The sequence below is a fragment of the Grampus griseus genome (genome assembly GCF_964374135.1).
Source record: "Grampus griseus genome assembly, chromosome: 3".
In the NCBI taxonomy this organism is placed as follows: Eukaryota; Metazoa; Chordata; class Mammalia; order Artiodactyla; family Delphinidae; genus Grampus; species Grampus griseus.
Window position 1 is genome coordinate 160440718 of NC_139019.1, and position 19646 is coordinate 160460363.

General features: G+C 51.2%; 2 protein-coding genes across 3 annotated transcripts in view; one reads left to right on the forward strand and one right to left on the reverse strand.

Annotated features, from left to right (window-relative positions):
* Nucleotides 1-430: 430 nt before the first annotated feature.
* On the reverse strand, nucleotides 431-3868 carry NXNL1 (nucleoredoxin like 1; the record flags this gene model as incomplete). The annotated part of the gene is made up of 2 exons (XM_082650380.1): nucleotides 431-761; nucleotides 3543-3868. The coding sequence occupies 2 exons, from the start codon at nucleotides 3866-3868 to the stop codon at nucleotides 431-433; spliced, it is 657 nt and encodes a 218-aa protein (XP_082506506.1).
* Nucleotides 3869-10849: 6981 nt separating this feature from the next.
* SLC27A1 (solute carrier family 27 member 1) overlaps nucleotides 10850-19646 on the forward strand; it is a 31233-nt gene continuing 22436 nt past the window's right edge. The window contains exons 1-2 of one of the 2 annotated variants that reach the window (XM_082652267.1): nucleotides 10850-11069; nucleotides 12895-13062. In XM_082652267.1, the coding sequence (XP_082508393.1) occupies nucleotides 12896-13062 (167 nt within the window). In that variant the 5' untranslated portion in view covers nucleotides 10850-11069; nucleotide 12895. Of the gene's footprint in view, nucleotides 11070-12158; nucleotides 12184-12894; nucleotides 13063-19646 lie in introns of those variants that run through there. The other variant, XM_082652268.1, reaches the window with a different exon arrangement.

Sequence of the window (19646 nt, forward strand, 5' to 3'; positions counted from 1 at the left end):
CTACGTCCCCTCCCTCCTCCTGGCCTGAACTCAGAAAGGTCCCCTCCCTTCACCCCGACCCCACTTCCCGTCCCGCTGGGGCTCATCAGAGATTCTGCTTGCTCTAACCGTCAGCCTTCCACCAGGGGGCCTCAAAACAGCCCCCCGGTCCCGCCCACTACCGGGAGGTCGGGGGGTGGGGGTGGGATGAGGGCTTATCACAGACTCGCCTCTGTCTGTCTGTTCTGTCCTACCGGAGGGTTCAGAGCAGGCCCCCACCCCCTAGCCCCACCCACCCTAGGGGAGGGGGAAGGACTCCTCATAGACCCGCCCCTGTCTGTTCTCTCCCACCAAAGGGATCAGAACAGCCCACTTCCGCCCCAGCCCCGCCCCCGCCCTCCTCGGGGGTTTCATCATGGACCCCCCCAAGTCCGGTCCACCCCTCCAGGGGTCAGAACAGCCCCACTGACCCGCCCTCGGCCTCGCCCTCCTGCCCGGGGTCGCCCCCTCTACCCCGGCCTCGTACGCCCCGCGCAGCCGGGTCCACTCTGTACTTGCGGCGGCGCAGTGGTTCGGTGAGGCTCCGCGGCGCGGGGTCGTCCAGGTCCTCTGGCAGCAGGAAGCTGCGGTCCAGCACCTCAGACGCCTCTTGCCAGTTGGCGAAGCAGGCAGGGCCCAGGCGCCGGATCTCGTCGGCCGCGTCGAGCGTGAGCACATCCCCATTCGGCTTGAGTACCACGACCGCCGGCAGGCGCTCCACGGAGAACCGGCGCCCGAGGTCCCTGCGGGGCGGGCGGGTCAGTCCGGTCGGACCCTCGTCCTTGACCCTATGCTGAGGAGCCCCACATCCCTCCTCCCAGTACTTACTGAGCGCCTTCTGTGTGCACTGTCCCATGCCGGCCTCTGGGGATGCCCAGGAACCAGAACAGGCCAGGCCACACTGGCCTCCGGGCTTTGGCTCCAACACCCCAGACATGCTCCCACCACAGGGCCTTTGCACTGGCCATGTCCTCTGCCTGGAGCACTCTCTCCAGACATCTGCGGATTAAGACCCTGTATGCTGCAGACACCTAACCTTAAATCTCAACGCCTCTCTTTCTCTCTGCTGATGCGCGGCTCTCAGCATCCAACACACTGCATAGTTTATTTCTCCTGTTTGTCATTTTCTCCCACAATAGAAAGTAGCTTCACTAGGGCTACTTTCTGTCCCTATTCACGAGTGTCCCCATTGCCCGAAACAGTGCTGGGCACAGAGTAGATGCTCAGGAAATGTGTGTGGGATGAATGAATAAACACTGACAGATTCCATAAAGAGATACTAAACTGAGTAAAGGACTTATGGTCAGAGAGGACCTCTTTAAGGAGGTGACCCTGGAGCTGAAATCTGCAGGAAGAGGAAGGGGAGAACTGGGGAAAGTTTTCCCATGCAGAGTGCGCACAGCTGGTGCAAAAGCCTGAAGGTCAGAGGGAGATTGGAGTGCAGCATTGATCATAAAGGCCCTGCAGGGCCATGGTAAGGAGTTTTTGATTTTGTTTTCTGTATGAGAGAGAGCCAGTGAAAAGCCATCCACAGGAGACCCCCAGACCAAATCTCCCATCTAGGCCAAAGCCCCACATGGTCATCATGGAGTCAAGCAGGCTACCAGACTGGTCCCATCACCCATGATTCTTAACTTCCACCCACGGGGTTCTTGGGTGGCCCTTTTCCAGGCCTCCTTACAGAGACACATAGTATTGATACTTGCAAAATCCCACAGGAGTAGGTTGCCAGACTTAGCAACTAGAAATACAGGACACCTTGTGTGAATGAATTTGAACTTCATGTAAACAACAGATAACTTTTTATAAGTATGTCCCTGCATCACGTGGGACACAGTTATACTCAAAATTTTTTCATTGTTTACATGAAATTTATATTCAACTGGGTGTCCTGTATTTTATCTGGCAACCCTGTGTGTGGGAGGGGTAGGGGGTGGGGACTCGCTCACTCTGTCTGGATACTTGCCTGGGTGAAGGCTTTGTGGAGAGGACCCTGCCTCAAACAAGGTCAATGTTTGGCTATGATCCCCTTACAGCTGGCATTTCTTCCCCCAGGGGAGGGAAATGTTCACCATTTGGGGAAAAGAACCTCCTCAGCTGCAGAAGGCTGTGGGAGTGAGCAAGTGTGCCAACTCTGATAATGTTGGGTGGGGATGAAGGTCTCCATGACCAGAAACAGAATTCTAAGTTTTGTAACAAAATTGATGACATCAGTAGAATGGCACAAAATCTGGAACTCACTTTGAAATGGTTCAGCACAAACTCGACGTGCATGGAGATAAAGCAAATGGCAAAAATGCCCAAGGGTTTCATTGTGTGCTCCTTCCAACTTTTTGGTATCTTTGAAATTTTTCTTTTATTTTTCCTTTGGCCATGCCACACGGCTTGCAGGAAACTTTTCATAGTAAAAAATTGGGGTTTGAAAAGAATGAGGGATTTCCCTAGTGGCGCAGTGGTTAAGAATCCACCTACCAATGCAGGGGACACGGGTTCAAGCCCTGGTCCGAGAAGATCCCATATGCCGCGGAGCAACTAAGCCCGTGCGCCACGACTACTGAGCCTGTGCTCTAGAGCCTGTGAGCCACGACTACTGAAGCCCACGTGCCTAGAGCCCGTGCTCCGCAACAAGAGAAGCCACCGAATGAGAAGCCCGGGCACTAAAACGAAGAGTAGCCCCCTGCTCGCCGCAGCTAGAGAAAACCCGTGCACAGCCACAAAAACCCAACACAGCCAAAAATAAGGAAATAAAATAGAAATAAATTTATAAAATAAATAAATAAAAAGAATGAAAGTCTCACTGTTGAAAAGGGGAAAGTCTGCAAATAGCCACAAACGATCACAGTTTATTGGGCAGCTCCTTGGACGGCTGGAACTCAACCATCTCTCTCTCTCAGCTCCAGTGCCCTCCATGGCTCCCAGCTACTCTGAGGATCACATCCACGCTCATTAGGTGGGATTTGGGGCGCTGCTCCACATGCTGCCTTCTTACTCCTGGTATGACTGTTCCCTGAATTGGCTGTTCTTTCCCTGAATTCCTCCGAGCCTTTGTCTGGGTTATGTCCTCTGCCTGGAAACCCTTCCCTTTCCTCACTCTTTACCCTCCTATCCTCCTTGTCCTTGGTGGTGGTGGTGGGGTGTCTCTCTTTAAAGCCATTTCCTCTGGGGAGCATCCCCTGACCCCCAAATCTCAGCAAGGTCTCCCCATGATATTTCCTCATGACATCCTCCCTTTGTCCTTGGGAACTACTGCAGTTCTTTATTATGTATTTATCTGAGTGTTTGAGTCTTTGTTTCACGTTTGTGCTCCCCCCTTCCCAGGTTGTAAACTCCCCAGGGAGCTGGATGGAAATGGGCATATGTACCCCTCCCCCGCCCCTCTCCCCCAGTTCTCTGTTCTGATTGGCCTACAGAGGGTGCTCATCAACTTCAGATGGAACAAGATACCTCAGTAAACAAATACTTCACTTTCAGCAGAAACAGCCCCTCCTCCAGGAAGCCCTCCCTGACCTCTCCTCTTACCTCACCTCTTCAGGTCATCCTCGAAGGGCAAGAAGAGCCACTTCTTGGGCATGTCCCTGAGGAACAGGTCCTGCTGCTCCTCTGTCGAGTCCTGGGACACGTACACCAGAGCCAGCTGGGCTGCCCGCAACACGTAGAACTCATCCGTGAGCCGCACAAAGAAGTCCCTGAGGATGGGTGCAAAGGCCTGGCACTTCGGGCACGAGCCGGCACCAAAGAACAGCAGCACCAGTCGGTTTTCCAGCCGGCGGCTAAGCTCAGCCTCCGTGTCCAACTCATCCTGGTCACTGTTGTTTCGGATCAGGACACGGCCAGAGAACAGGCAGGCCATGACAACCCTGGCTGGGTGCTGGGGACAGGGCGCAAGGACCTTGTGTGACCCCGAGCCTGCTGACTGGCTGCTGTCCCAGGATTAGGAATTTTTAGGAGGCCAGTTTAGAACCTCACTAATCTGCCTAACCTCGACCTGATTCTTTGCTGCCTCTGAGGGCAGGGGGTCAGCTGCTCATGGGCCTGTCTCAGCAGACAGCTGCTAAGGCATTAAAAAAACAGGCTGACATACTGGTGTGAAAATATTTTGTTAAATTGTGATGTAAAAAGATACGTGCCTCTTCATGAATGCATTCGGTAATCCTAAACCACAGGGCTCGACTAATTAATAACAGTGATTTCTAAGTCGAGATGAGCATAAATGATATTTCAAGGTGTCTGCCTGCCATGACCAGGATGTCCTGTGAAATTATCTTTGATTTACACGGGTGACAAAGTCACAGAGCTGGCCAATATCTGCTTTGATAGGACATGAGAAAACAGGCTAAATTCCAGTTAGAAATTAATAAGAATAAACTCTTTTTTCTTCCCTTCGCCCTCCTGAATTCTGTCTGAACAGCCCACCTTAAGATTCCATGGTGAGTAAGGGTGAAAATCATGGTCACAGTATTTTGCGGCCCTCTCCCACCAAGCGCTGGGAACTAGTTCTCCTCTCCTTGAAGCCAGTTGGCTCCTAACTTGCTTTGACCGATAGAATGTGGTGGAAGGTGTGAGTTCGCACGATAAGCCTTATTCTCACCTCCCACTTTCACTCTTTTGGAATGTGGCCTCCAGACGCCCCATGTAAGGAAGCTGATCTAGCCCAGAGGTTGGCAAACTTTTTATATAAAGGGCCAGGGAGTAAATATTTTTGACATTTTAGGCCATAGAGTCTCTGCTACAACTTTGAATTCTCTTATTGTGCAAAACCATCTCTAGACACTATGTAAATTAATTTATGTGTCTGGGCTCCAATAAAACTCTATGTACAGACACTGAAATTTGAATTTCATAGGATTTTCATACATCGTGAGACATCAATCTTTCGATTTTGTTTTCAACCGTTGAAAAATGTAAAAACCATTCTTAGCCCGCAGTGAGCAGGATTTGGCCTACGACCTGTTCTAGCCTATTGGTCGAGAGGCCACATGGAAGAGAGCTAGATGCCCAGCCAACTGCCACACGTGTGATCTTCCAGCCCAGCCACTGACAGAATGTAGCACAGTGACTGTGCCAGGGGAGACCAGCAGAGGGACGCCCAGGTGTTACTGACCAGGGTTCTTGGCCTCCTTAATCAACAGAAATTGATCAGAGGCCAGACAAGAAGTTCAGAGGAGGCTTTACTGGGGCCCCTGCTGCAGGTCCCTACTTGCAGAACCATAACAGTTTCCCTCGCTGGCTTGCTTGCTGAAGTGGGGGCGAGCTGGTTCCTTATATGGGGTGAGGGGAGGGGTGTGTCCAGGGGTTGGGTCGGAGGGGCGGCTTTGGTGGTTTGCCCACCCCTTTGGTGGTGTTGTGTGCAGGGGGCATGCGCAGTACCCCGCTTTTGCTCCCAGCTCTTCAGAAGTGGCAGTTGGGGTTGTTTGGTCTTTTTGTATCTTGTCCATAGTTTGCCCTAACCGTGCGTGCAAGCAGTTCTTTTTAGTCCCTTATAGTTTCTTTGTATTCATATTTTGTTGCTTGAGGAGATTTTGTCCAGGTGCAAGCACTGCAGCAAAGGGTCCCAGGTCCCAGGTCCCAGCCTGTCTCACAGGCGACCCATGGGATCCTGAGAAATAGCTGCTTAGCCTTGGATGAAGCCACTCAGTTTGGGGGTGATTTGTTATACAGCAATAGGTACCCAGAACACCAGGTCTTGAGGACTTTTCTGGACCTGGGGAGATGTGAGAGATGGAAAGAAACTTAGTATTGGCTTTAAACAATAAAAAAGAAAACCACAAAATCCTCATTCTCAAGAGTTTAACCTACCTTGTCAAGGCTTTGTGACTGGGCCCATCCCTGATGGGTCCACCTTTCATTCTGATAGGGATAGAGTAAGATACTTACACAGCTAGAAATCCCACTAGGGGAAGATAGAGAAGGACTTCAGGAGGTCACCCGTAAACTAGACACCAACCAGGAAATGCCCAGGTCATCTGGCAGCTAAATCAGAACATTTGAAACTAAACACTTACTTAGGCCACTACCACGGAAAAAATGGATACAAGACCTGCATTTGGCATTGTGAGGTCTGTAAGATAACCTGCCCTGAAAAACTGCATTCCGGCCTGTAGCTTACAGAGGAATATGGGGGAAAGGTGAAAGAAACTAGGGGAAAGGTGACATTATACTGAAATCTGAGATAAATTAGCATATTTTAGTATATGTTACCACATTTTTACTAATATATTGGGTTGGCCATAAAGTTCGTTCTGATTTTTCTGTAAGAGGCTATGGAAAGACCCGAACGAACTTTTTGGCCAACCCAATACATATGATTTAAGTAGCGCTATGACAGTCCCAATTAGACCATACAAGCTTAAAGGAGGAGCTAATGAGGTAAGCCTTGACATCTACCCAAGAATGAGGAAGAAGGGGGTATTCTTCCCTACCTACTTTTTCTTTGATTATGAAAATGTAGCCACCTTTGTTCTCAGGACAGCAGAGCTCCCTTGCCTGCCGGCTTGTATCCTTCACAAGAGTCCTATAGTATTAAATCCACTTCTTGGCATTTCCCTGGTGGTGCGGAGTGGGTAAGACTCTGCTACTCCCAATGCAGGGGGCCTGGGTTCGATCCCTGGTCGGGGAACTAGATCCCACATGGATGCCACAACTAAGAAGTCCGTGTTCTCATGCCGCAGCTAAGACTGGCACAGCCAAAAAAAACCCCACCCCACTTCTTACCTATCACTTTGCCTCTCGTTGAATTCTCTCTGCACCAAGACACAAGAACTGGAACTTCAGTAAGCCCTGAGACCAGGCGTGAAGTTTCAGCTGGGAGATCGTGGGTTCAAGTCCCATCTGCCAGAGATTGTGGGTTGGAGTCCCATCTGAGGTGTGCGGTTTCAATTCCCTTTAAAATTTCCTGGTTAGATTTTCCTCTCTCCACCAGAACCATGGGAAGTCCCAACTTATTGTGAATTCAAGAGATTACTGAGAGCAAAATTATCTCAACAATGGAGAACTCTTCTAAGATATTTACAAGGTATGAAAATAAAGGGAAACCTCACAAAAATGGAGTTGGGAGGCCAGAGGGGGAGCTCTCATGCAGTATTACTCAAGGTCAATTACAGGAAGAACTGTCAATTACAGGCCCCAACAGAAGAATCATCAATAGGAAGGAATCACCAATTACAGGCACCAAAAGAAAGGAGGTACATTGCATCTCCTACAAGAAATCAACTACCCCAGGAACTCAGCCAATGAGAAACTGTCATCACCCTGAACACTCAGTTTTCTCCAGTGGATTTTCCTTCCAAACAGTGCCTCTCAACTTCCTCCTTTTTCTTAAGTAAATTTTTTTTTTAATTTTAATTTTAATTTATTTTTGGCTGCGTTGGGTCTTCGTTGTTGTGTGCGGGCTTTCTCTAGTTGCGGCGAGTGGGGGCTACTCTTCGTTGCGTTGGGTGGGCTTCTCTTGTTGTGGAGCACAGGCTGTAGGCACACGGGCTCAGTAGTTGTGGCTCGTGGGCTCTAGACTGCAGGCTCAGTAGTTGTGGCACACGGGCTTCGTTGCTCCGCGGCATGTGAGATATTCCCGGACCAGGGCTCGAACCCATGTCCCCTGCATTGGCAGGTGGATTCTTAACCACTGCGCCACCAGGGAAGCCCCCCTGCTTTTTCTTTATAAAATAATGTTCCTCTCCTTTTTGTTGTCGTTGTCGTTGTTGGACTTGTCTATGGTTTTCACTGTAGGTTGCTTGTCCTGAATTGTAATTCCATGCTATTTCCCCATAAACCCATCTTTGCTGGTAGAATAACTTTATTTTTCAGGTCAACATAGGTGTCAGGCTTGTGTGTTCAGAACAGCCCTACAAGGCCTGTATGGTTTTACTCCCTTTTGCAGGTGAAGCACAGAGCCTGGGAGAAGTCACCCAGCAAATGACGCCTGTCAGGCTGCAGAGTCCCTTCCAACTTAACTGGGCCTTTCAACTATCCCAGAATTTCCAAACTGTAGCCCCCATGCAGTTGGGGGCAGGTCATTCTCTGCGGTGTGGGGCTGTCCTGAACATTGCAGGACATTTAGCAGCATCCCTAGCCTCTACTCACTAGATGCCATAACACCCCATCCTCACCACACCCGGTCCCACGTTGTAACAATTAAAAATGTCTTCTCTGGTGGCGCAGTGGTTGAGAGTCCGCCTGCCGATGCAGGGGACACGGGTTCGTGCCCCGGTCCGGGAAGATACCACATGCCGCGGAGCGGCTGGGCCCGTGAGCCATGGCTGCTGAGCCTGCACGTCCGGAGCCTGTGCTCGCAACGGGAGAGGCCACAACAGTGAGAGGCCCGCGTATCGCAAAAAAAAAAAAAAAAATGTCTCCAGGTGTCACCAAGTGTCCAAAGGAGCAGGATTGCCCCCTAGTTGAGAATCACCGCTCTAACTGATCACCCTGCTTATATTGGGTTGACTGGTGGCCCTTAAAGAGATATATCCAAGCCCTAACCCCCAGAACCTGTGACTGTGACCTTATTTGGAAAAGAGTCTTTGCAGATGTAATTAAATTAAGGATCTCAAGATGAGATGATCCTGGATTATCTAGGTAGGTCCTAAATCCAATGACAAGTGTCCTTATAAGAGGCAGAAGAGGAGAGGACACAGACACACAGGGAGAAGGCCATGTGAAGATAGAGGCAGAGATAGGAGTGATATGGCCGGAAGTCAAAGAACGCCTGGAGCCACCGGAAGTTGGAAGAGGCAGGGAAGGGTCCCTGGAACTTTCAGAGGGTATGAGGCTGTTGACAGTTTGATTTCTGACTCCTGGCTTCAGGAAGAACTGAGAGACAATACATTTCTGTTATTTTAAGCTACTCAGTTTGTGGTATTTTGTTATGGCAGCCCCAATAAACTAATACCCCTACTGTAGTGGGCACTTGAATTTGGCGCAGAGAAATGGCTGCCTCCCACACGGCGCTCATGTTCTTCTGATAGTGCGATTCCCATGCTTTGATCTTCCGGTTATTTTATTTCAACGTGTGCTTCATTCCTCTTGTTCTTCCAGAAAGTTCCAAGAACTCCCTTTGCTGTGGCCTGCAGACCCATGTGGTCAGCCGGGGAAGGGAGATACCCATCATTCTGTGCCCCCCACCTACTGTGTGCCTGCTCCCTCTCCAGACCAGAAGCCCCTCGTGAGCCTTTCTGCACAGCGCGCGCGGGAGGTGGGCGTTACCACCCAGAGGGCGAACAGTGTGCTGAGGCGAGAGGTGACCTGCCCAAGGCCACCCAACTGGAGAGGCTCAGAGCCTGCTTTGGCCCTGAAAGCTGAGTTCTGTCCCTCTGTCCAGGCCTCAGTTTTCCCTCCTGTGAAACAGGGATAGGATCGTTCCTTAACCAGTCATCTGAAATCCCTGGGGACAGTTACGTTTTTGGAAATGGAAATTTTTCAGATCTTAGGAAGGTAACAGGGCGAAAGCTGCCATGTGTTGTGTGATGTCCCTGGGGGGTATGGGGAAGCCCCTATGTAAAGGGATAAATAAAGGATAAACAGGGGTAAAAAGGGATCGTTGATCACTGAAAACAGCCAGGGTCAGTGCCGCGGAAGTGGTCCCTCCGCCGGAGTACTGGCACTACCTTAAGAAAAAGTTGGGTTTGCAGAGCCTTTTTGGGGATTTGGGGATTGCTGACTGAGGAGAAGAGTATCTCCGTGCACGGCATTTGGGATCTTAGTTCCCCGACCAGGGATGGAACTTGCGTCTCCTACAGTGGAAGTACAGAGTTTTAACCACTGGACCACCAGGGAAGTCCCACGTGTACGATTTTTTTTTTTTTTTTTTCCGTTACGCGGGCCTCTCACTGCTGTGGCCTCTCCCGTTGCGGAGCACAGGCTCCGGACGCGCAGGCCCAGCGGCCGTGGCTCACTGACCCAGCCACTCTGCGGCATGTGGGATCTTCCCGGACCGGGGCACGAACCCGTGTCCCCTGCATCTGCGGGCAGACTCTCAACCACTGCGCCACCAGGGAAGCCCCCACGTGTACTATTTAGTCGGGGCTCAGTAAACTTGGTAAGATGGAGGGAGGAAGAGAGAGAAGAAAGGGGGAAGGGGAGGAAGGGAGGGGAAGAAGAAAGAGGAAGAAGGGAGGAGGAGGGAAGGCAGGAGGATGGGGGAAGAAGGGGAAGAGGAGTAGTGGGGAGGAGGAAGTGGGGAAGGGGAAGGAGGAGTGGGTGGAGGAGGGGGAGAAGGTGAGCAAAGGGGAAGTGGAAGAAGGCTAAAGGGGAGCCTTGAAGAGGGGAAGGAGAAGGGGGAGGGGGAGAGAGGGAGGAAGGGGGAAGTAGGGGGAATCAGGGCAAGATGGAGAAGAGGGAGGAGAAGTTTAAGGAAGAGTGAAAGGGGAGGAGGAGGGTGAGGAAGGGGAGCAAGCTGTCTGCCCACATTTGTGAATGAATGAATCTCAACTCCAGCTAGTGTGACAGTTCCAGGCCTCAGTTTCTTTACCTGTAAAGTGGGGTGATTGCAATAGTGCTACCTGGCAGGATAAGAGTGCTGCTGTAGTTACTGGGCATTGCTGACTCTACTGACCCCCAGTTGAGAAAGTAGGGGATCAGTGACTGGCTCTGGGCCTGTCCTTCAGATCTGCCTCCTCGTCCCCTTTTTATCCACCCTATGTGGCCCGCAGGGACCAATGGCAGCATGGGTGCGCTAGCGCATACGCGCACGCACGTGTGTGTGTGTGTGTGTGTGTGTGTGTGTGTGTGTGTGGAGGGGAGCGCCTGACCGGTCCTGTCCCCTAAATGGTGCTGGAAGCAGGCCCTGGCCACCTCCCAAGGAGAGTGCTGAGAAGGTCGGCCAAGCTGCGCAGAAAACAAGCAGGGTGGGGTGCGCAGAGGGGCAGAGGAAAGGGGAGTTTGGAGAGAAGGAGCCAAAGCACAAGCCCACATGGGCACAATGCAGTCAGAGCAGGTCCCAGGAGTCTGCAGAAGCAGAAGCCCCGGAGAGGAGTCCTCTGTCTTGTACTCACTGTCGCTGCCTAAGCTCTGGTAACCCTCGACAGAGCAGCCAAAGCCTAAGGGTCTGTGAGCGGCTCCAGGTCAGCCAGGGAACAGGGTGGTGGGCAGCGAGGCCAGCACTGGCCCGCACCTGATCAGGGGGAGGGCTTTAGGGTCTCTAGGTTAGCATTTAGGACCTTGGGATGCAAATAAGGGACTGTGGAGTTCCTGTGGAAGGGTGGGGAACTGGTGTGTGGATTTTGCCCTCCCTGGGCTGCTGCGGTGAGACTTAACTGACAAGAATTCGGGATATGGATTTGGGATTAGTTGGGTCCTTGGAATATATCTTTTTTTAAAAAAAATTATTTATATATTTTATTTTTGGCTGCGTTCGGTCTCTGTTGCTAAGCGCGGGCTTCCCCTAGTTGCTGGGAGCTGGGGGCCACTCCTTGCTGTGGTGCGTGGGCTTCTCATTGCGGTGGCTTCTCTTGCTGAGGAGCACGGGCTCTAGGCGCACAGGCCTCAATAGTTGTGTCACGTGGGCTCAGCAGCCGTGGCTCACGGGCTCCAGAGCGCAGGCTCAGTAGTTGTGGTGCAGGAGCTCAGCAGCTCCGCGGCATGTGGGATCTTCCCGGACCAGGGCTCGAACCCGTGTCGACTGAACTGGCAAGCAGATACTTAACCACTGTGCCACCAGGGAAGTCCATTGGAATATATCTTTAAGACTGAGGTAGGGGTTGGATATTTGGGAGCCCCTAGGCTGTGAGTTTAGTACTCCCCAGGTCCCTGGAGTCCGAAGAGGCTTTGGGGATTGGATTTAGAATAAACTGGGGCAAGAACCCAGTACAGGTAGGCCCTGAATGTGAACTGAGAGTTGCTAGTCCCCCGGGGTAGGAATTCTGGTTTCCATCGAAGGCTTGGGCCGGGAGCGCCCGGGAGCCAAACCTCTCTTGGCTGAGGGACGCACGTGTTTCCTAATCGCCGGCAGGGATAGGACGGGGGAGCTGGGAGGCCGGCGAAGTTTGGTTGTCATGGAGACAGCCGCCTTCCTCGCCAGTCGTTCTAGCCCCTGGGTCTCGCTGGCCGTCGTCACTCTGGCCAGGGTGGCCTCTCTATGGTCGTGGCCTCCGGAAGGGGGCGGGCGTCGGCTCTGCGGCTGTGCGGCAGAGCAGTCTAAGCCAGACAGGTCGGAAGAGAGCCGGCCTGGGAGGGCAGGTGGGGCGGGGCCTAGGGTGCTAGGAGTGAGGCGGAGGGTGGTGACTGGGCCAAAGCCTGAGGGCGGGGCCGGTGACCGGGGTGGAACTTGGGCCTGGGAATACGGGCTAGGCCGAGGACTGGGGGCGGGGCTTGAGCTACTGCGGCCCAGAGTGGGTGCGGCGTGTGCTTGTGGACGGGACCATAGGCCTAACCTAGGGGCAGAACCTGGTCCAGGGCGGGCGGGGCTCTGGAATGGGGCCTGTGCTTACGGGCGGGGCCGGAGACCTAACCTGGGGGCGGGGTCAAGCCAGTGGAGGTGGGGCGGATAGAGGTGGGACCTGGGGGAAAGCCCAGGACCTGGGTCTGTGGTGGGGCCAAGGTGGACTCTAGGCTTGGGGGCCAAGTCGTTAGGATGGAGCTTGGGTCCAGCGTACAGCTGCTAAGTCGAGGCATGGGATGGGGCTTGCCAGTGACTGACGGAATGGAAGAGCTATGCCTGGGGGCGTGGAGATACACTAATGATTGGCAGAAAAGCCTGGGCCGGGCTAGGAGCAAGGAGGCCTGTGCCCACTTTGGGATGGGGCGGAGCCTGTCTGAGACATGCCCAATCCCAGGTATGGGGGGGGGCCGGCTCCAAGCGGGAGCGGAGCGCGACATCTGGGCGGGGTTGGGTTGGCCGTGGGGCAGGGCCCGGGCGGGCCGTGGCCTCACAGCTCTCCGCCTCCCCAGGATGCGGGCTCCAGGTGCGGGTTCGGCCTCCGTGGCCTCACTGGTGCTGCTGTGGTTGATCGGACTGCCGTGGACCTGGAGCACAGCGGTGGCGCTCGGCGTGTACGTAGGCGGCGGCGGCTGGCGTTTCCTGCGCATCGTCTGCAAAACCGCGAGGCGGGACCTCTTGTGAGTGCAGCTCGGGCCTGATACAAGGGCTGGGGTCGGGGGCGGGCTGAGCGCCCAGGGAGGCGAACAGAGGGGGCTGAAAGGGCAGCGTGGGGGACCTTGAGGGCTTGGAGGGGGGAGGTTTTGGAGACTGGGGGCGGGGTTTGGGTGAGGGCAGGGCTAGGGGCTGGGCTTGGACCTGAAAAGAGTGGGTTGGAGGACTCTGAGGGCACCAGCAGGGGACATCTTGAGGGATTCCCTGGAGGGAGATGGGTAGATTTCAATGTCCTTGAGCCTGCGTGGGTGACCTCAGGGTTCTGGACAGCAACTTGGGGGTACTAGGGCAGCGAGTAGGACTTCCAGAGAGCTGAGGCTGCTTGGGAGGCCGTGTGTGTTTGGGGGGGTCTCTGTGGGGCTTTGGTGACTGTGGGAGGGATCTGGGGCGTCTTCAGGGACTCCGGCAGGTCCCTAGGAGTTCTCAGGGGGACTTTCTCAGGGAGAATGAAAGGGCTTCCTGGGGCATGTGTAAAGGGCTTTTAGAGCCTTTGAAGGGTGTTTGTCTCCTCAGGGCCATTTACATGTCTCTCTGTGGTCGGGGTGCTCTTTGAGAGTTTGAGGTCTGTGCGTGACTTTGGGGGTTCAGAGTCTGTGGAGAGGTTGCTGTGTATTCCAAGATTTGCTTAGGGGTCTCTGGTGACTGAGAATCTCTGGGGAGGGGATTCTGGTGGTGTTTGCAGGCATCCTTGGAAGGTCTCTGGGGTATCTCTAGGGGCTTCCTCAGAGAAGCTGTTGGGAGTCCTCCTGGGGTGAAACAAGTGCTTCTGGGCATTACCACCGGAGCAAATCTCAGGAACAGCCTCCATGTGGAAGTCCCTGAGCACTTGCTATGGGTCTGCCAGTCTTGGTGCCCATGGGGAGGTGGGAGGACTAACCCATTGTAAGGGTGAAGAAACTGAGGCTCTGTGAGCAGCAGGGATGGTGTGCAGCTGGAAAAACCTCCACTGCAAATTGACTGGTTCTGAACCTTCTAGAACCTGACCTTTCTTTTCCACGCCCTGGCCCCTGCCCCTGCCCTTGGTTTTCTGACATGCAGATTGGACTGTGTTCTCTGTTCAGACACCCTCCACAACCTCCATCCTCTGCAGTAGAAAAGACTCAGCCTCCAGCTGGGTACTTGAGGGCCTGACAATCTATTCCCTGCCCACTTGCCACTCCCCACCTCTCCATAGGTTCATCTGGCCCCCAGATCAACTTGCCTTGTCAGGCTCAGGCTGCTTTCCTCTGTCTGAAATACACTGGCCCTCCTTTTGCCTGGCAACGCCTTATGATGTTGCCTCCCTCAGGGGACCCTTTGCTGAACTTTCCTGCTCAGCACCCTCCCATGGCTCCTTGTTGCTCTTAGAATCTAGACCACATGAGGTTTCTGACCATGTTCCCAACCTCCTGTCCTTTCCTTTGTCACTCTTCCAGCTACACTGGCCTCCTTGCTGTTCCTAAACACACTCGTATTTATTCCAGCTCCAGGGCCTTTGCATTTGCTATACCCTCTGCCCAGATCACTCTTCCCCTGCTCTTCATTTTCATCATGCCATGGCTTAAATGTCACCTTGTCAGACAGCTCTCCCCTGACCCTATGTCGCTGTAGACCCTCCCACCTTGTTGCTCTCTGGTAGAATGGCCAAGATTTACACAGGGCTTCCTCTGTGTGAGGCACTATGCTAAGCATGACTTCTTCAAGTCCTCCCAACCACCCTGAGAGGTCGGTACTCTCTTGTCCCATCTTACAGATGAGCAAACTGAGGCACAGCATAGTTTTGTCACTTGCCCAAGGTCACACAGCTGGCCAGTAGTGGGGGCAGGATTTGAACCCAGGCAGTGTGGCTCCGGAGCTTGACTTGTAACCGCTAGTGGCATCAGTCACTTGTAATTATCATATGTGTCTGCTTTCTTGCTTTTTAATTTTGGGGTCTCTTTCCCCCCACTAAACTGTGGGCCCTGTTGGGGGGCCAGCACAGATGGAGACCGTGTTGGACTTTGTGCTCCTGTGGCCCTGGTCTTCCGTCAGGGCGGCACACAACAGGAGCACAGGATGTATTTTTTGGATGACAGGTCTTCACTCCTTCCTTTTTTGGATGGCAGGTCTTCACTCCTTCATGCCCAAGGAAGGGGATATCTGTGACCTGCTCTGTCTCCCCTGGGACAGGACAGAAGCTAGGTCCACTCCGAGTCCCCAACACAGAGCTTGACACACTTTCTGTAGGAGGCAGCCTGGAAGATGGGCCCACCTCCCAGTCTTCCCACCTTTGTATGATCCCTTCCCTTTGAGTGTGGGCTGGACCTAGTGACTCACTTCTAATGAACAGAATACAGCAAAAGCAATGGGATATTACTTCTGAGATTAGGTAATAAAAAAGACTGTGGCCTCCATCTTGGGTTCTCTCTCATGGGTCACTCCCTCTGGGGGAAGCCAGCTGTCATGTAAGGCAGCTCTGTGGAGAGTCTCACATGAGTGAACTTGGAAATGGATTCTCTCCCAGTGAAACCTTGAGATGATCACAGCCTCTGCTGACACCTTGATTACAGCCTCACAAGACACCCTGAGCCAGAACCACCCAGCTAAGCTGCTTCTGGATTTGTGACCCACAGAAACTGTGAGATAATCAGTGTTTGCTCTTTTCAGCTAGTAATTTTGGCTGCAATTTGTTACACAGCAATAGCTAACTAATGCAGCTTATGTAACACCCACCCACCTCTGTACCAGGTTTTGTTCTAGTGTTCTCATAGTCCTGTAAGGAAGGCATGCTTACTAATCCCATTTTGTGGTTGGTGAACCAAAGCACCGAGAGGGGAGGTCATTTGCCCAAGAACACAGAGCTGAGGAGCGGCAGGACTCCAGAGTACGTGTTCTTAGCTGCTGTGTTGTGCTGGGGTGGTGGTGCGGGCCGGCTGCATTTAGAACCTAGGTTCAGAAATATTTAAGCACCCAGCCTCCGTTCTTCTAACTCGTCTTCTGTTTTCCTCATGAAATCTGATCACATTCATCTGTGCTTCTTTCTCCCTGCCCCGGTGTCCTAGAGCTCAGGGTGAAAGCAGGAAGGGGCAGAAGGAGCAGAGGGTCAAGAAGAGGCCTCAGGAAGGGCCCAAAGGTGGACAGTGGCCTCTTTGTCCCCTGGGTGGGGGTGGCCCAGACATGTGGCCCAGACATGTGGCCGGAGCCCAGTGCTGAAGTCCACTGCCCGCCCGTGTGGGTGTGCTCCAGAGAGGCTGGGGGCGAGGGCGGGAGGGACAGGCCGTGAAGACTGGGCCCCACTGTGAATGCTTGAGTGACCTGAGCGCGAGCCACTGCAGCCTCAGTCGAGTTTCTCTGCTGTGCTGTCTGTGGACAGGGAGCACCCCTGCGGGAGCGGCTTCCTGTGCTTCCTACCCCTGCTGATAGCCCTCTCCCCATGGCTGTAACACTAGCACCCCTTCATGGGGTTCTTGGGGTGCTCTGCTGAAGCTCTTAGAGGAGAGCTGGGCACCTAGTAGGCACCCAGACTTGTGGGTGCTGATCGCCTTCACCCAGCAGTGGGCACCTCAGAGGTCAGGTGCTTGGTGGCTAGAGCCGGAGCGTCTAGCTGTGGCCCTCACTCTGCGCCTTGCTAGCCCATGAAACATCACCCTCTGAGCCTTAGTTCCTTCATCTCTAAGAGTACACCTTGTGCATCCTCTCTTCTTTAAGAAAACATGAATTGAGCACCTGTTGTGTGCAGCACGGGCACTTGTTCTGTCACGTGGTACGTGGTGACTGTTTGGGAGCAGGCCTGAGGAGGAACCGAGGGACCCTGCCGGGGGCCTGGTCTGTGTCGTTCTGTCCTCTACTTGCTGTGTGACCTTGGGTGTGTAATTCATCTCCCTGAGCTCCCAGCTCATCCACCATCTGACATGGGGATTTTAGAACCCTACTTTGGAGGGTGGCCGTAAGGTTAGCTCAGTAAACGCTGAGGCTGCTCACCGTAGCAACTCTATTCGTTGAATGGTTGAGATATCAGGATCCGACCAGGGAGGTGGATGTATAAACAGCTAACTTTTAACATTTTACATTTTCAGTTATTTTTTTTGCAACAGTTAATACATAACACAGGTACAAAATTCAAATGTTAGAGAGAGGTTTGCTGTGAATGCTGCCCTCTCTCCACTGCCCCCAGCCCTGCAGTTCCTCTCCTCAGAGGCATCTTGTGTCTCTTTCCCAAGAAATATATGTAGACCTCTTCTTGTTCTTGGTGCTCACAAATGGCCACACATTCTCCATCATATTCTTCACCTCCTGCTTTCTTTCTTCTCTCCACTTTCACTTGAAATTTTTGCTTTTATTAAAGTCATGCAGGCTTCGAGATGAAAGACTCTAGCCTTCTACCTCAAGTGGCAGCTGCTAGCCCCACCCTCTACCCACATTCTCCCTTCCCTTCCAGGAATGATTCTTACCTCTCCTTTGAATCTTTTGGACTTCACCTCCACGTCTCTAAATGGCTTATGTGACAAATCTGCATTTTTTCACTTTGAGACTAGATCTGTCATCTCACACCATGGAAGATGAGGATTTGGCATCCCTTTATCCCCCTGTCCTCACTGTCTTCCTGTCCCTGTGCATGGTGTATACATACCCACCCTCATACATGCACAGACACACATGTTTCCATCTCTTCATTGTCCCAATATTATTACAGTTGATTCTCATTATTTGTGGTAGTTTTCTTCTTCTTCTTCTTTTTTTTTTTGGAAATGCTGCAAGGCTTGCGGGATCTTAGTTCCCCCACCAGAGATTGAACCCGCACCCTCGGCGGTGAAAGCACGGAGTCCTAACCACTGGACCACCAGGGAATTCCCTGTGATAGTTTTGTTCTACAAAGTTGCTGCGAACATTGAATTAGCAAATACTGAACCATTGTTCCTAGGGAAAATACAGGGTTAGGTTCTTGCAAGCCTCTGATCACATTTTCATCAACCAGTCAATACATAATCTTGTTTCGTGTGTATTCTGTTTAGAGACACATCATTTAATATATATTGTTGATTCATTACTGTTGAACTCACTGCCAGCAACATTATAACCCATGCCTGAACAAAACTTATCTAATATGTGTATCTTCTCCGTAAGGCACATCACAGCCTTCTTGTACTTAGGAACACTAGACAGCATTTCAGCATTATGCCTGGGGCCCATTTTAAACAGCAAAATCAACAACAAAAAGCACAAAGACACCAAAAAATGTGGCATTAAATAGACTGCCAAAAGGATGCTTGTTTATAATATGAATTAAACAACTTTATGTATTTTTGTCTGGAGTTATTGATTGCCTTCGTATTGGTTAGTTTTCTATGTATTTATCTCTACTTCAAAGCCAAACTCCACAACATTTGTCTCTCTCTCCTCTAATATTTATGGCATCAGATGGGCTTTCAGTTTCATCTTTTTGGAGAAGTCTCTCTTTTAGCCTCCAATCTGTCCAGGCTGGTCTAGTTGCTCTCTCTACCTGGTGGGCAGCCATTACACCAGGCTTGCTCCTACCCATCTTCCTGAGGATTAGCATCACTTCTATCTTGGGTTGGATAGATACCCTGTTTCCTGGGTCCCTGATAGTCCTCTTCCTTGGTTTACTCCTTTAATTAGTTGGAACATATCTTCATTAGCTTTGGGAGAAATCATGTATAGAAATTTAATTTTTTGAGACCCTCCATGTATGAAAATATCTTTATTTCCACACTCACACTTGACTGATGGTCTGGGTATAGACTTCTAGGTTGGATATTATTTTCCTTCAAAATTGAAGGCATTTCTTATTTTCTTCTCACATCATGGTTATTGTTGAGAAGACTAAAACTCTCTGATTCCTGATCCTTTGCAGTGACTTTTTTTTTTCTTTTTCTTTTTTTCCTTCTGGAAGCTTGTGGGATCTTTTCAAGATGGTGGGTTATTTCCATCCATTGTATGATCTGTTGGTGGGTTTCAGGTCAAGGAAGTTTTCTTGATGTTATCATTGGTGATTTCCTCACCTTTATTTCCTTTGTTCTTCTTCGAACTCCTATTATTGAGTGCCTGGAACAATGTCTAGCTTGATAACATTTATTGAATGAATATGATGTTGGATCTTCTGGACTGGTTCTATAATTTTCACATCTTTTTTTTTCTTAACATCTTTATTGGAGTATAATTGCTTTACAATAATGTGTTAGTTTCTGTTTTATAACAAAGTGAATCAGCTATCTTCTTATCTTTTTTATTTTCCATCTCTATCATTTTATCCTACTTTCTATGATATTTCTTCAAATATATCTTTTAGTTCTTCTATTAATGTTTAACTTATGCCCTCACATTTAAAATTTTTTATTATGATTCTTTGTTCAAATTAATAGACTATTTTAATTGATTTTTAATTATGTTTTTTCTTTTTTATATAGACTTTATTTTTTATTATCAGTTTTAGGTTTACAGAAATTAAGCAGAAAGTACAGAGAGTTCCCATATACCCCCTTACTCTCCCCTGCAGTTTCCCCTGTTTTTTTTTTTTGTTTGTTTTCTTTTCTTTTTTGCAGTACACGGGCCTCTCACTGTTGCGGCCTCTGCC